This window comes from Lutjanus erythropterus, chromosome 8 (assembly GCF_056507025.1).
Source record: "Lutjanus erythropterus isolate fLutEry1 chromosome 8, fLutEry1.hap2, whole genome shotgun sequence".
Taxonomy (NCBI): domain Eukaryota; kingdom Metazoa; phylum Chordata; class Actinopteri; order Lutjaniformes; family Lutjanidae; genus Lutjanus; species Lutjanus erythropterus.
In genome coordinates, this window is record NC_139324.1 from 26,197,608 (window position 1) to 26,214,045 (window position 16,438).

General features: G+C 39.5%; 1 protein-coding gene across 1 annotated transcript in view; it reads left to right on the forward strand.

Annotated features, from left to right (window-relative positions):
* Positions 1-16,088, forward strand: part of hs6st3b (heparan sulfate 6-O-sulfotransferase 3b) — a 98,660-nt gene extending 82,572 nt beyond the window's left edge. Inside the window, exon 2 of the mRNA XM_084725548.1 lies at positions 15,320-16,088. Within this exon, the coding sequence (XP_084581674.1) occupies positions 15,320-16,088 (769 nt within the window). The remainder of the gene's footprint in view (positions 1-15,319) is intronic.
* The last annotated feature ends 350 nt before the right edge of the window (positions 16,089-16,438 follow it).

Genomic DNA, 16,438 nt, shown 5'->3' on the forward strand with positions numbered 1-16,438 from the left:
TGCTAAAATTTCAGAAAATCTCATAATAGTGCATGTTGTTCATTGGAGAGACATGCACCTCCTGAAGCAGCAGCAGGTGAATTGTAGATACGCTTTGTATCTGCCTTTGCTCATTCCCATTTCATCATCTCTTCTCAGTCAGCACTGATATAATCCGTCACCTCCATCACCTGAGCAGAGGTGTGACATGGCTTTTATGACAAGTCAATCTGAGCACCAAACCCAGCGTGTCATCACACGTATCAGACCACATCTCGTGTATGAACTTGGCCTGTTCCTTTTACAAAAGCTGATAGGAGCTCTGCCTCTTAGAGACAGGTTGGGTTTAGAGCGGCCGACTTCACACCAAGGAGACCCGCCCGCCCATGTAGAGGGCCTCGAAAGGTTTTAGAGGTTCTTGAGCCAAATGTGATATTCAACTAACGAACAGGAGAAAGCAGCTTCAGACTCTTTGTTTTTCACAGCTGGTAAGTACACTCAACAAAAGCAAAAATGCAACACCTCTGTTTTTGTAAAAATCCATGTTAGTGAGCACTTCTTCTTTGCCAAGATAATCCATCCACCTGACAGGTGTGACATTTAGAGGTGCTGATTAAACAATGGGCTTATTGCACAGGTGCGCCTTCGACTGGTCACAATATAAGTACACTCTAAAAAGTGTAGTTTTATCTTGAAAAAAACATTTATTTGGAACCGAACCATGGTTCTTCCTCATAGGGCAAAGTCACGGCCCGTCATTGTCTGCCTCGGATTAGCACCCCCTCATATTCTTACCCCCACTTTAATCAGTCAACAGGTGCGGGTACAAATACTTTGTTACTGTATTTTTTCAGACAACTTTTTTCTTTTTACCATAGATTTTAACACAAGCTTGTTACTATAGTTTCAATGCATTTGAGGGGAATTATGGATTCTTTTCATTTTGTGTCACTGTACGCCACCTTGTAAGAAGACAGAAAAAAATGTACGTAAAAGATATAACAAGACAAAAAACAATGTAAGACATATCAAGACAAACAATGACAAAAACGCATGACAAGACAAAAAACTACATACACGAAAAAGATGTAACAAGACAAAAGTGACATAAAAGACGTAACAAAATGAAAAACAACGTAAAAGACTTAACAAGACGAAAATAATGTAAAAGACGTAATACGATGAAAAAGACGTTACATGACAAAAACTTACTAAAAAGACGCAACAGGATGAAAATGATGTATTAAGACAAAAAAATACGCAAAAGGCACAACATGACAAAAATCAAGTGAAAGATGTAACAGGACGAAAAATGTCGTAACAGACGTAACAAGATGATAAAGATGTAACAAGACGAAAACTGACATAAGAGGCATAACAAGTCAAAAAGACATAAGACAAAACAGAGAGAGAGGAGGAGACTTGACTGCGGTAAAAAAAAGTGAGGTTCAGTTAGTTTTGCACAGAAACACAGAGATAGAAATGTCCTTCAGAGGCTAACTTTTTTCTTATATACTTTTAGTACATTTCAGGGCCTGTACTTCTTCACTTTTATTTGAGTAAAGAAGTTGAATGAGTGCTCCTATTTTTACCAGAGACTTTTTAAACACAGTAATCTGTACTTCAACTTGAGTACTTGAGTTTGGTGTGCGTACTGCTGCCACCTCTGTCAATCACTCCTTATGTCTAAACCTAACCAACCCAACCATCAAAGCCAATCAGCGGCAATGTATTTTGGGTCACGACTTTTGCCTTCCTGGGAAAAAACATGCTATCTGTAGCTCTGTGTGAAGCAGCTATAGTTCAGCATCCAATTATTTTTTTTGTTGAATCTAGATTAGAATCTATTCAAGTGTGTTCCTTTTCTTCCCCATGTAATTTCAGTGAGGCCGGGGCACTTCTGTCCAACTGTGTAGAAACCAAGACGATAATTGCCACGAGGTTTATTTTTGCTTTCTCTTACATTTTGCCATGTTTTAATCATGGTGCACAGGTGTGTTAGTTAATTTACACCTCTACACGCAGAATCTGAAAAAATAGAAGTGATAGAAAATAATCAAGAACGGGACAATGTGTCTCAGAATGTCTCTTTATATTAACGTTCTTGATTTGTAATTAAAGAGTGAATTAATACTGTGTCAGTGTGTTGTAGACGTTCAGCCTGATCATTTGTTCTGGGCTCCACATTAGGCAGAAATTGATAAAAAAAAATATAATAAATGATTGCACCTTCTCATCTGGTAGGTAACACATCACTTTGAAGGTTATTATTATAGATTATATTATTTCTCAGGAGGCTTCAATTTGACAAAACACCACAGGTGTGGAATAAAGGTTCAGCACAATGGGCTTATTAGATCTTGAAATGCACAATCAGATGTAGGCGTTCACCACTTTGGAAGGTTTTTCAGCAATTTGACCTAAGAAATGGTTTAAAAATGTTGAAACACCTGTTTGGTGTGAAGGTGAATGTTCTGGTTCTTAATAGGAGCAGGAGAAAATATTCACACTGCCTAAACCTGCAGGCCGTTCTCAGTGCAAAAACGTACTGTAAGATCTTACCCTTCAGTACTGGCAGACCAAAAACCACCTTAGCAGAGTTTGCAGGCTTTGCTTCTTTTAAAGCTCTGCAGGTGAGTCAAACATCATGCAGTCGCGTTTGAAGCCCCGGCTTTCAAGAACTCTCTGTAGTTACTGCAGTAATTTAATACATATTGAATGAGGAGTCCTCATCGGGTACTTCAGTGTACCCTCGTGTCCGAGTGCTTGGATTGCAACTCTACGGTTGTTTGTTGGTTAAAAGGCAGCAGTGGGACGTCTCACTCAGAGATCAGGTAGTTTAGCTGAGGGCAGTGCCACTGGCATAACTGTTTTCCTGTTCAGTCCTGCTGTTGACTGCTAACAACTGACTCTGATCAGACGTGCTGCTCAGATCATGTTTGAGAGCTGTGAGAGATCAGACGCTACCAGTTGGGTTTTTTTTAATCACATGTATAACCTTACACCCTCTCTCCTGAAAACCATGTTTATATCATACCAAATTGTTTTCACCAATACACTCTGATGACAAATGCATTATGTCCACATAGGAAAGTTACTCTAGATTTGTGTTTTTTGTTGCTTTTATCCTTATTTTTTATATTTTTTGGCTTTAATCCAGCTTACTTTCAGTTGGTTTCAGGAGCAGCTTTGCTTGTTTCAGTTCAGTTTCAGTACAATGTTGAGTAGTTTCATTATTAGTTTTATTTTATTTGTTTTATTATAACATGAGGCGAATTTGTCAGTGCCAAGATTTAAAGGTCCAGTGTGTAAGATCTATCTATTTTTTCATACGTTTATATCTTCCTGACATTTCACCAGGGTGTATAATATTATTGCATTATTTATGTAAAACATTTGTATAAAATTGACTGTACCCAACTGTACTGTAGTACGCCCTTAATGCAGGCAGACCTGATCGTCATAGCGGCACTATTCCTACAGCTAGGAAACGACTCGCTCTGCTTTGGTCTTGAGAAGCTGCAGCTTCTAACCTAAACTGTACATTTACTGCCACACCAACAACTTCACTGTTCACCTCTTCCTCCGCTCAGCTTGCACTGACCGTCACTCTCTGGCACCATAGACGGTAATCACCACTCTGACCAATCAGCAGTTTACAGTATTTGCTGGCTTGCCTTTATCATCGAGACTGAATCCAAAATAGAGAGATACTTTTCTTCTGTATGACTTGTTACTCCTATAGCTTTAGCCCCTAGACACCATGTTTGTTTGCTCAGCTGTAGAGACTGACCCCTGGTGGCAGAAGCTCGACACAACAATACAGCATCTCCCTATCAGTTTAAATAGAAAGGGGAGCATTGGTGTTTATGACGGTATTGAAAATTATACCGTTGTGATTTATTAATACCCTGGCGTACCGTAATACCTTTAGTTTTTCCTACACTTTTGGCAGGGGAGAGTGAGAAAAGGTGTTTGCAACCTGCAAGCTCACCGCTAGCTGCTGCTTAAGCCTACACACTGGACCTTTAAGTTCAGAACGTCAACATCCCATTCTCATAGGAGAACAGGATCTGGAGAATGGATTCATATTATTCATATATTGCCTAAACCTGTGCTTCCTCATACATGTATTGACAAATTTGTCCAAACTGACAAAGGCAAAAACTAAAAACTAAATTCCTGTATTTTTATTTTAGTTAGTACACATTGTTTTCTGTTAGTTTTTGTTTTTGTTTTTTTTTTCTTAAGTCAAGGTTTAATTTTTATTTGATCGAACCAAATTTATTTAAATAGCACATTTGAAAACAATGCAAGTGCTATACAAATTAAAATAAAGAGCACAGCAATGATGATTAAATTCAGTTAACTAAAATGTTCTGGGGGGTTTTTCACACTGTTGAAGTTATCTGTAATAACCTTGGTTCACAGGCAATGCTTTTTGAGAGACTGAAACACTGAATTTATCTACCGTGCCACAGTTGAAAGCAGGTTGTCAGGGTGGATGGTGGGCGTACAGAGTCCTGGCCTGAGACACCAGACTCCAAGGTTCGCAGACTGAGTCCAATTTGTGGTTGAGTGTAGGCAACAAAAGCACTTCAGCTGAGGTTTGGAAAGAGTGTAGCTTTGATTAAATGTTCATTAACATATCGTGTTTTGTGTGTCTTTTTTGGTGTTAAATCAGACCAAAGACTTTCCTTAGCCTTAACCAAGTAATGTGAGTGCCTAAACCATAAAAACACCATAAAAAAAAAGTTTAATAACGTAGTCACTACAAGTTGATATTTTATTTGAGAGCTGGACATTTTGGTAGAAAACAAAAGTTGTCAGTCAACATGAAAAGTTTTGCGGCTTGCAGATGGTTAATGAACAACATTTCCTCATTATGTTGATAGAAATCATAATCAGACCTTCAGAATGTTTTTGCTGTTGTAAATTAGTTGTCTATGAAAGCAATTTCAACGAGACAGGGTTCATAATGTTATATAAAGTGTCTCTGTGCACTCAGTAACCCTGTTTTGTAATACACTCCACTGTCGATTGTCACCATGGTTGTTGATAAAAACTGATTTCCTCAGGAGCAGCTGGCAACATGTTCCACTCTTTGATTTCAGATCTTAAAATACAAAACTATACTAGCCTGAAATTGTTTGTTGAGATTGAATCAAACATCACTTATGTTGCCTTCCTCTCTCATAAACTTTTATCATTACAGTGATTTACCTGAATGAGGAGTCTCTTGGAAAAAGCCATAAAAAACAAAGGAGAAGGAGAGCGATGGTTGTTTATATGCAGCGCCTCGAGTGGAGGCCACTGAAGAGAGACGAAGCACAGCATGGCGAGAGATGAACACAAGAGATACGGGGGGAGATTGACGAGTGAAATCAGCGGCGTGATTAATGTGACAACCTTTAAGAAAAGGTTATGGATCCGGAGGGAACACTAATGTCTAACAGTAATGTAGGACATGGAGGAGAAGCAGAGTGGAGAAAAGGGCAAGAGTCAAGTGAGGAAAAATTGCAGGAATACTCCATTTTCATAGGCTACTGTACTTTGTACTCTGTGTTACTACATTTACTCAACGTTTGGAATATTTTACCCCTTTAGTGATGATACTGAATCTCATAACTGAGGATTTTTTTTACCCAATTTCATGATCATTAATTGAAATAACATACAGTCATAATATTTTGTGATTAAAGCCATGCAGCATTGCAGCAAAAAGTGGCCTGGACCTGGGAATGTAAGATAAATTACCAATAGGAGCATTTCGGATGTGCATTTCACACATGATAAGGATGGTATTTTTATTAGTTACTCATTAATTATTGAGAGTTTAACATTCAAAAGTAGCCTGAAATTCAGACTGAATTGCAATTTCATTTTGCCCCATTCCTTACACTTCCTTTACACTCAAAATTAATACCAAAAAATCTTAACTTTAAATTTAAATTCAAGCTAGCTAACTTATTTATTTACATATACTCTTTTGTCAAAGCCACAGGGAGCCGCAAGAAAGCAAAAAAGCCACATGAGGCTCGGGAGCTGTAGGTTGCAGGCCCCTGATTTAGCTTCACACAGACGATTTCTTGTCGGCAGTGGGGGTTATTTTGTTTTATTTACTGGCATCAGTAGCAAGTGATGTATTCATCCCACCAAATTACTTTTCAGTTGACACAGAAATTTCGGGAGTGGTTGGGTCAGTCAGGTAGTGAAGAAACATGCCCAATAACATGGCAGCCTCCATGGGAGAGGACCAACATCTTCTGTAGATATAAACAGCTCATTTTAGTAACAAATACACAACAATTCTTATTATACACTAATAAAAACATGCTTATAAATATTATAATTCTTTTCTGCCATATTCTGCCAATAAATCCCTGTAAACTTTACATACTGGACATTTAGGAGATAATTAATTTCTCTAAGTCAACTTAGAGCTACAGTAGCTGATTGCGTAGGAAGGTGAATTCCTTATTCTCAGTCATGACTATTAAGTCGAAAAAAGTCAGTGTTCCTTTATTTGTTTGAAACATTTCTTCATCAAAGGTCATACGATGGAGATATGTTTAGTGTGCTTCTCCATGCATCTCTCATAGGCTTCAATAGAAGTGGCACCAAGCAGAGCATAAAATGTTGGTTTATAATGTAATGGCTCATCCTTTTTTTTTTTAGTTTCCTTGACGGTGGCTTAGTGGTCTAAGATGTTAACCACATAACTGTAACGTCCTATGGGACCTCAGTTGCTTGTTATGCCCTTCTCTCTCTTACTCTCTTTCTCTATCAACTAAAATAACAAAATGAAAAAAAAAACATTTAAAGAGAAAGGAAAATGTGCAACGCTGAGTATTTCAAAATACCATTGGGAAAATAAACAACACAGAGTACTAAATGGAAAGCAATAAAAATAAAAATATAAAATTAAAAATTAAAACAGCAGAACATAATTAAATAGACATTAAATTCTCATATAGCTTATTACAGTATTTAAAAAACTCTAAAGATTTGGCTCAATTTTTTTCAAAGTATTTAGCAAATCCTTTTATATGAAAGTGAAGTTTAGGGCCCGTTAATCAAATGAGAGCACTTATGTAAAAACATCCGGAGAGTCCACAGAAACTGTCCAAACCACGGCCGCAGAGCAGAGCCGGGTCAATTCCCCCTCTCAATTAAAATTTTAAAAAGAACAAACTCCGGAACCTCTTGGTAGAGTCAGATTCAGATCCACACCAACACAGAGCTTAAATAGAATAGCAAAGCTATCTCCAGCCAGAAATAAACACCCGGGATGGAGCAAATGAGAAAACTATACCCGAAGTGATGCTATGAAAATAATTCCCAACTCGCAGGTGAAACAAATAGAGACAATAGAAATAAATTAGAGATTTTTTTTTCCTCTCAAAATTCAACCAGAAATTTACCCTCCAAAAAGAGAGACTCATTCAAACCCTTCCAGGAGAAGATTTTCCCTTTTATTTAATTTTTACCATTTACTATGTACTTGTATATATTGTGTATGATGTGACCTTTTCTTTGGCAATTTGTTTCATCAAAAAACATCATGCCAATAAAGTCAATTAAACTGAAACTGAAATGTAATACACTTATTTAGAGCCTTTACAGCTCTCTTGCAATAGATGCACATGGAAATGCTATGAGGTATGAATCAAAATATTATCCTAGTTGTTCAGCAGCATGTTATGTAACTGTGATGTTGCGTGTCATCCGCAGTCATACCTGTCTCTCTTGGCTGGGAGTGTATAAAGGAAGCTGTGCCCAGAGAATGACAGTAAAAAGATGTTTAGAAAATGTTTTTCTTAATGCTCCGGGACTGCAGAGGAGTCATGGAGAGATCAAAGCTGTTACACTGTGAGGATAAATCAGAGAAGTCAGCAGACTGTACACAGGTAGAAGTTTCGACTCTGACTCACACACACGCTCTCACACACAGTGTCTACCACAGTACAGCCCATCAACATCAGTCAGTCCCACTGTTGTACTGGGACATGGACTGTCTTTACTTATTTACTGCTCACCGTGTTAGCCTTTGCTCTGAACAACTTTCTGCCCGGCTCGCACAGATATATTGTTTTGCTTTTCCCTGTTGTCGAGCCCACCCTCAAGCACCTGCAACAATATCCAACACCCACGCGCACAAATGTCTTGATGAGTGAATTCAGTTCATCCCCTTCTGAATGCCATGCGCTCAGGCTGAGCGTACAATGTCCCTTTTAGCAGCCTGCAATCAGGGAGAAGCAGTAGGCTGAAATTGTGTCATTGAGGCTAATTACAGGCAATTAAAAGCCAGTAGTGTGTTGCACTGACATTGGCTGTAGATAAAACTGTTCCTTTGTGTTGCGTGGCTTCAGGGGCTGTTTTAGTGACAATATAAAGAGGAAGATAGTGCCAAAGAAGTGATAGAAATGTCTTTTGGTCTGTCCACCAGAAATATCTAACCACTATTGGATGGATTGTCATGAAATTTTCTACAGACACTCATATTTCCCAGAAGATGAATCATAATTACTTTGGTGACCCTGGACCCACCACCATGAGTTTAACATTTTGGTTTATGGAAATATCTTGATAACATTTGCTATTAAATTTTGTGCACACATTGATTTCTCCGTCTGAATTTATTGTAATAACTTGATTCTGTGATTTTGCCTGTAGCACCATCATCAGGTCAGATTAATCTGATCATTTTAAATTTGTCTAATACTTAAGTTACCAAATACCTGCAATGACATATGACATTCTTATTACCTGTATTTTGTCTTAAATGCTAATTAGCATGGGTTTAGTGCTGTCAGAGCACACCAGAACTACACTACTTTTTTCCCCAAGTGAGGAAATAGAATATCCACAGTTCACATAATCTATTTTTATAAGCACTTGAAGATCATATCCTCACTAAAAGCATATGCCCCCGATCAAACAGAGTGCAGTTCTGGCAGTAAGAGGTGTCTGTTGTTGTTGTTTTGATGAAGAAAGTGTGATGCAGACTCGCAGCTGCAAAAGAGAGAGAGAGAGAGAGAGAGAGAGAGAGAGCTCACGTGGACTGACTGCTCAACATGATGAAACTATTCAGAAATCAGTCAAACATTTTGATCTAAACTTGTCACCATAGATACAGAAGTTAAATGACATGAAAGTGTACACATTTTAATTGTGTGCTAATTAGTAAATGTTAGCATGCTATGTACTAAAATGTTAGCATTGTCCTTTTAACCTTACAGTATTAGCATGCAGATGTTAGCATTGAGGTTGATGTGCTACATTGCCACACACTCTTAAGCTGTCTCCTAGTTCCATCCTGCATACTTATTGTATAGAGTATATTATACTCATCTATATAGACATGCTGTTACAAACTAAACTGCTTTATACTAACAGGAAATTCAGAAATTTTCCTTGCAAAGACAATCAAAAATGTTATTCCAACAGCTCAATGGTTTTTTGTTCTCTGATTTATTCAAGGAACTGTCCCATTACCCTCTGCAATTAGTTTTTATGTTTTCAAGCTGTGATTTCTTTCTCTTTTTCCTTTGAGTATTGCATTGATGAAAAGTAGCGTGCATCAACATCAGACTTACAAGTTAAGTGTTTTTAATATGCATAGTTTTTTTAGGCAGTCTTCCAGTGTGATCACACTCTCCTTAGAATGAGTGTGTGTGGATTGGATGCAAAAAAACCCTTAGTCTTTACATATCATATCTCTGTCTAATCTGATGTTTCAAATTCCTGGAAGACATTTTCCAAATGTATCAGTAAAACATTGTTTTTTGATGCATGCTGTATTTGTCAAACTCTTTCCATATCCATTAAGTGCATCTATTTAAATTACACTAAGCTTCAATATTCCCGTCCTTTCTTTAGTTTCCATTTTTATCCAGAGTTTTCAATTCCTCTGCCATCTCTGCTTAATGGCCCCTGTTTAGTTTGTGCTCCAGCGAAGTCAGTCTGGCGTTGCTGTTGCAGCTGCTGTAGAGATGAGTATTCTGGGGCGGAATGACTTGAAACACGCCTCCTATCCATTATTGATCCGTGATTAACAGAGTTCAACAGAGTTCTTGACTCCAACCAAGCACATAATCGCTGTGGGGGACAGGATGTCATACCCACCCAAAAATAAATTAAATATGGAATTTTTTTCCCTGCTAGTGTTGTTAGTGGCCAGTCATCAGATGCCTCCAAAAGCAAAAAGAAAGCATATTTTCTCCTTTCACTGTTCAGTGTTAAACCGACTCCCACCAAGTTTTGGTTCTATATCCTTCCAGAGTAAGGGGGCGCGGTGGGAAAAGGCCCTGCTACCATCAGACTTCTTTTTAACACGGAGGAACCCAGTGTTCTGAGAGTCAAGAACACGAGATGAGAGATCAGGTTCAACGAGAACAGAGAGACAGGATGGGGCGAGCACAGTCACAATTTTGTAAGTCTTCAGAGGAACCTTAAAGTCTGATCTGACATGAAGGGAAGTAAATGAGACAAAGCTAAGATTGGTGTAACATGATCAGTTTGTATGATTCTAATTAGCTGCAGAAAATAAGGGTTCCAAAAGGTTTTTTCCTGGAGGGCTGAGGTTGTACCCAGAACCATTTTATTCTGAAGAACCATTTTTGAAGAAAGGGTTTGTCACGGGTTCTTTGGAAAACTAAGGCTTCACTTAAGAACCTTTTTCATTCAAAGAACCCTTTTTGGAAGAAAGAGTCATTGAAGAGCTCTCTCATCAATATAAAAGGGTTAGGACCCCCGACATGTGTTCTAAATAAAACCCTTGGAATATGAGCATGTTCTCGGTAGAACCTCCAGGTTATGTTCTCGATAAATCCCTGGAATTTATACATTATTGGAATGTAGAAAGGTTCTTCATAGAACCCCCAGGGTGCGTTCTTAAAAAAGTCCTTGGAATTTATAAAGGTTCTTGGTAGAACCACCTGGGTGTGTTCTTAATAAAATCCCTAGAATATATAAAGGTTCACGTAAGAACCCCCTGGATGGGTTTTAGATAAAATCCTTGGAATATAACAAGGTTCTCTTTAGGACAACCTCAAAGGGTTCTAGATAAAACCCTTGGAATTAAAAAGGTCCCTTGTACAAGCCCCTTGGTGGGTTCTAGATATAACCCTTGGAATATAACTACGTTCTTGCTAGAAGCCCTGGATGGGTTCTTGTTGACACCCTTAGAAGGTGGAAAAGTTCTTGATAGAACCTCCAGAAACAGTTCTGGGTGAAACATTTCACAGATAGATGTGACCCTTTTTATTGGGTTGTAGATAGAACTCTGAAATGGTTCAAAGTGGAACTAAAACTGGTTCTCCTATGGGTACAAGCCAAAGAACCCTTTATGGTAAATAAGAAAACATCACAATAATCGAGTCTGGATGAAACAAAAGTGTGAATTAAGATTTCTGTGTCTGCCATGGACATTAGAACTTTACTTTTACGTGTGTGTGTGTGTGTGTGTGTGTGTGTGTGTGTGTGTGTGTGTGTGTGTGTGTGTGTGTGTGCGCGTGTGTGTGTGTGTGTGTCTGTCATCACAGCCTCGCTGTATACAAGACAGTATATTATTAGTGTCTAATTATAGCTGCTTCCTACAGTGTTTGTTTGCCGTGCTTTTTTTCCCTAACAATTATCTACAGAAAAGCAGCATCACAGTGTAAACTTTTTCACTGTGCTCTTGATAGTGAGTGTGAAATGACTGTAGGGGTGGTGCTGATGATAACACAGGCCAGAGGTAAGACAGGCCTGTTAGCTTACCCCCCCTCCCCTCTCGACAGCCATCTGTATCACTCAGGGAAAGCCTCCTCAAGACAGCTCTGCAGACCCGTTGATCCTGATGAATTTTGACACTGATGGTGCACACAACTGACCTTTGGGCTGTCGAGTGCACTCAAACAACACTTGCTGCATGTGTTTATGTCCCAGAGACAGTCTAATGAGGATGTATCCACAGCCAGCCAGCCAACTCCAGGAGCAAGTGCCAGGTGGAGGCTATAATCACAGCCTCTTGCCTGACTCATACTGGGTAGCATTGTCAGCATTCCTATGGCACTGTTAGGACAAATCTTCCCCAGATGAACTCAAGACATATTTTTGGCAATCTTGTGGTTTCTTCAAGTCAGATAATGTTGCTATTAATGCACTTGAATACACCCAAATATTTCCCTGTTTTTTCAGTTTTCTCATTTCAAATCATGCTTGTGTGATCTCTTAGAAAAAGTTGGATTCATATCATGAATATTCTCTAAACCAGTGTTGTGATTTGGGTTTGGATCAGGCAACCAGAAGAAGCCCGTTGATCATGGTTCGCCTCAAATAAAACCTTAATGCGCAGTAGCCCACTACAGCTCACCGGTTAGGGACTGAAATAGGTCCGCCAGAGTGAAAGTTAACTTTTGAACACTTCAGCATCCACAGTGTTACCATACACCTCACTGTCAAAACTCCAACTGTCTCACTTTCTTAGTGAGCAAAATTAATTATTGCAGTGAGAGCAGGTTGACTTTGCAATTTATACCACGCTTTATCACATGAATTCTGCAGGAGGAAAGTGTGATATGAGATATGAGATATGTGATATGTGATATGCACTGATATGTGGAAGCCTGCCATCATCTGACATGGCAGCCATAAAACACAAATTGGCTTGATTGTAAGTGAAAATAATTATAGAGATGATTCTGAAACAGATTAATACATTTAATAAAGTGATAAAGTTTATCTCCTGGAAGTATTTGAACTGGCGAGGGCTGCAACCAACAATTGTTTTCATCATTAATTGATATGCTGATTATATTTTTTTAATTGACCAATTAATTAACCAAATACTGACAGAAAACAGTAACTAATAGAGATACACTAAGACATCATTAGTTGTATCTGTATCTGTATCTGTATCTGTTCACCCAACAAAATTATCCATCTCTGTATCTCTATTCAGACAGAAATGAACATCATTTACACCAGGATTCACATTAAATCAGGCAAACGTTTTATTTTCTAATCTAATATTCATTGGCAATGCAATTGTTGTGTCTTCACACCATCAAAATGATTTAATATTGGTATATAATTAAGTCTGAAATGTATTTCCATGATTTATTTTTAGCTTAACTGAGTTTTGATGAACTGCTTGAAGCCCACTGCCACACCCCTTTAACTGTTGAATTATGTAGTTAAACTATGTCAAATGTTTCCAACTATGGTCAGACGCAGAAAAATCCTCTCCTATAAGACACTAGTTGCTAAATCTACATATATATATGTATCCGATATGCCCAAGAGGAAGCTGGCAAAGGTGGCCAAACATATTAACTATTTTATTCATTATTAATAAATTATTAATTTCTTCATCCATGAACATGTCGTCTGCCCGAGACTGTTTCAGCTGTAGAACAGACTCCTGGAGACAGTCCTCTCCATCTTCATCAGAGACAGATAGTGAGATCTCAGTGTTAGAGCTGATGTAAGGACCAGACAGGACAAAACAAGTACTTGTTAAAAAAAAAAAAAAATACAAAAGTCTAAGCAAAGGAGTATAGTCTACCTCTGAAATGACCTGAATCAAGTTTGGGCAAAATTTCAGAGTATTTTGTTTTGGTATTTTATCCACACTGAATCCAACCCTGAAGGAAAATGAAGTAAAAGCACAGGAGACTGTTTTTTCCGTCTTTTATTTCCACTCCTGGGTGAGACTGTGTGGATGTTTGGTGCGTTAAAAAGAACTGAAGCAGCACTGAGAGCAGCTTTGGAGTTGGCGTGAAATCTCAGTGCCGCGCTCCACTTTATCTGGCCAGACCGTTCTCTTGGGAGGTGGTCGCGTCATTAAATATTCACATGGCACTCACAGGACATCACCTTAGGAGAGGTTTACCTGACCAACGCCTGTCCGATCTTTGTTTTCCATCAGAATGCGCTTTGACATATCTGCGGCTCAGCAGAGTAGATCTCCTTGGAGGTCTCCAACCTTGGCATGAAGGGCAGATGTAACACAGGTTTTTCAGGGAAAGTATCAACTTAGCAGTCAGACATGATTTTTACCTGTGTAGCTCTATTTGGTATGTTTGCTTTTTTTGTAATATTGCTACTAATTTTAGGGTACAAACTTTGGTCACACTTTATTTTACAGTTCACTGATAAGAGTGAACAAGCTGTACTTTCAAATTTGACAAAAACAAGAAATAATATGTTCTTTATTAGAAAGTAATAGACCCTTTATCAAACCCTTATTATAGTTAATTAGAGGATTATCACAGCAGAAGTTTATTGCAAACTAAAAAAGTATTATTTCCCACTGTTAGACCCTGATCGTCACATTATGTGCCTACAGTCTAACAATAAGTCTGTGCATTCACCCACAGACAAAATGTTCCTCTAATTCTATAATTTTGGGCTTTACTGGATCTGGTTCACATGTTGTTTTTAAATGGGGGACTAACAGATGTGTGATTCCACTTTAGTTTACAGTACAGTGTCCCAGATTACCCTTGAAAAAAGTCTTTAAAGGGGCCTAACAGTGGGAAATAATATGCTTTAGTTTACAGTACAGATTTGTTGTAATCTGTCCCTAATTATGTTCTAATAAATTGATTGAATAAAAAGAACAGCTTGTTACTCACTACTTCTTAGAGTACTGTAAAATAAAGTGTGACCCAAACTTCCTCTACCAAAGAGCTTTATTATAAGAGACTTTTCTCTTTGAATGTCCCTCTGTTGACACTGCAGAAAACTGATGACTCTATGTCAAGCTTGTCTTCCATGTTCAGTGACTGTCCTTTTGCAATGATTGAAGACATATTCAGTCTCCGGGGAGAGGCAGTGGAATGTAAAGAATGTACCAGTTCTTCTTCACCACCAAACTGCCAGCCTGTAAAATGCCCTGCTGTGATTGGGTGACAAATGATGGGTAGGACATCGAGTTAAAGGTTCAACAGATTTGCGGCACAAAAACTGAAACCTCATTATTTTGTAACAGTGACATGTTTGGGATTCAGTTGGGTCCGTTTTACTCACTTTCTGTATGTCCGGGGATTACCATTATGTCTTGATTCCCAATTATTCTCCATGTTGGCAGGTGGGAGAAATCTGTGGAATGGAAATGTTCCTACCTCAGTTTTGTAAAAATCATTACTCTGATGCAAGGTTTTAACTTTCAAGGGCAATATATAGAAACTCTATAATAATCTCATTAGTGGGACTTTCAGTTTGCCAATTAGCATTCAACCTTGAAGTTTCGTGCACAGACAAAAGTCACCATCTGTCAGTACAATGCAGGGTGGCCCTCTGTGATGATGATGTGCTCACAGCTCTCTAACTGTGTTTGTTTTGGCTGCAGGAACTTCTATTACATCACCATGCTGCGTGACCCGGTCTCCCGCTACCTGAGCGAGTGGAAGCACGTCCAGCGTGGAGCCACATGGAAGACCGCCCTCCATATGTGTGATGGACGTTCGCCCACCCAGGACGAGCTGCCCACCTGTTACAGCGGGGACGACTGGTCCGGCGTCAGCCTGTCAGAGTTCATGAACTGCCCATCCAACCTGGCCAACAACCGTCAGGTCCGCATGCTGGCCGACCTGAGCCTGGTGGGCTGCTACAACCTGTCCTCGATGAACGAGAGCCAGCGCAACCACATCCTCCTGAGCAGCGCCATGAGCAACCTGAAGAACATGGCTTTCTACGGCCTGACTGAGTTTCAACGCAAGACTCAGTACCTGTTTGAGCGGACGTTCAGCCTGCGCTTCATCTCCGCTTTCACGCAGATCAACAGCACGCGAGCCGCCAACGTGGACCTGAGCGAGCTCGTGCGCAGACGCATCGAGGAGCTCAACTTCTTGGATGTGCAGTTGTACGAGTACGCCAAGGACCTGTTCCTCCAGCGTTTCCAGTTCACCCGCCAGAGGGAGCACCAGGAGGTGCGCTTGAAGAGGCGCGAGGAGCGGCGTTGGCTGAGGGAGCAAAAAGAGCAGACCAGGCCGTGGCCAACCAAACACAGAGGGGGAGGGAATAGAGGCGGGAGAAAGGGAGGAGGGTCTGAGAAAGGGACTGACGGTGACTTCCCCACCACCACCGAGGACTACACGAGCCAAGTGGCTCGCTGGTGAGGCTTTGGTCTAAAGAGAGAGGAGCAAGAGAGAGATTCCTCACAGACTTGTTGAAAAGTTTCCTTTGACTCTCTCTTGCACATCCTACGTCTCTCTCTTCTCGTCTCACCGTTAATCTGTCTCCTGCATCTGTCTGTTTCTCAGCTTCAGTGTGATCCGAGTGCTCTGCTGTTTCTTTATGAAAACTGCCAAGTCTGTGAGTCTCACAGCAGCTCTGCCTTGGACTGCCCTTTGGTGTCTTAAATCTTTAAATGCTGTTTATATATTTTTTCGTCGTTTAATTTTTTGCCTTGTTTATTTATCATGTGTTGAATAAGACAGTAAACTGAGGTGAAAAAAAAAGAAAAACA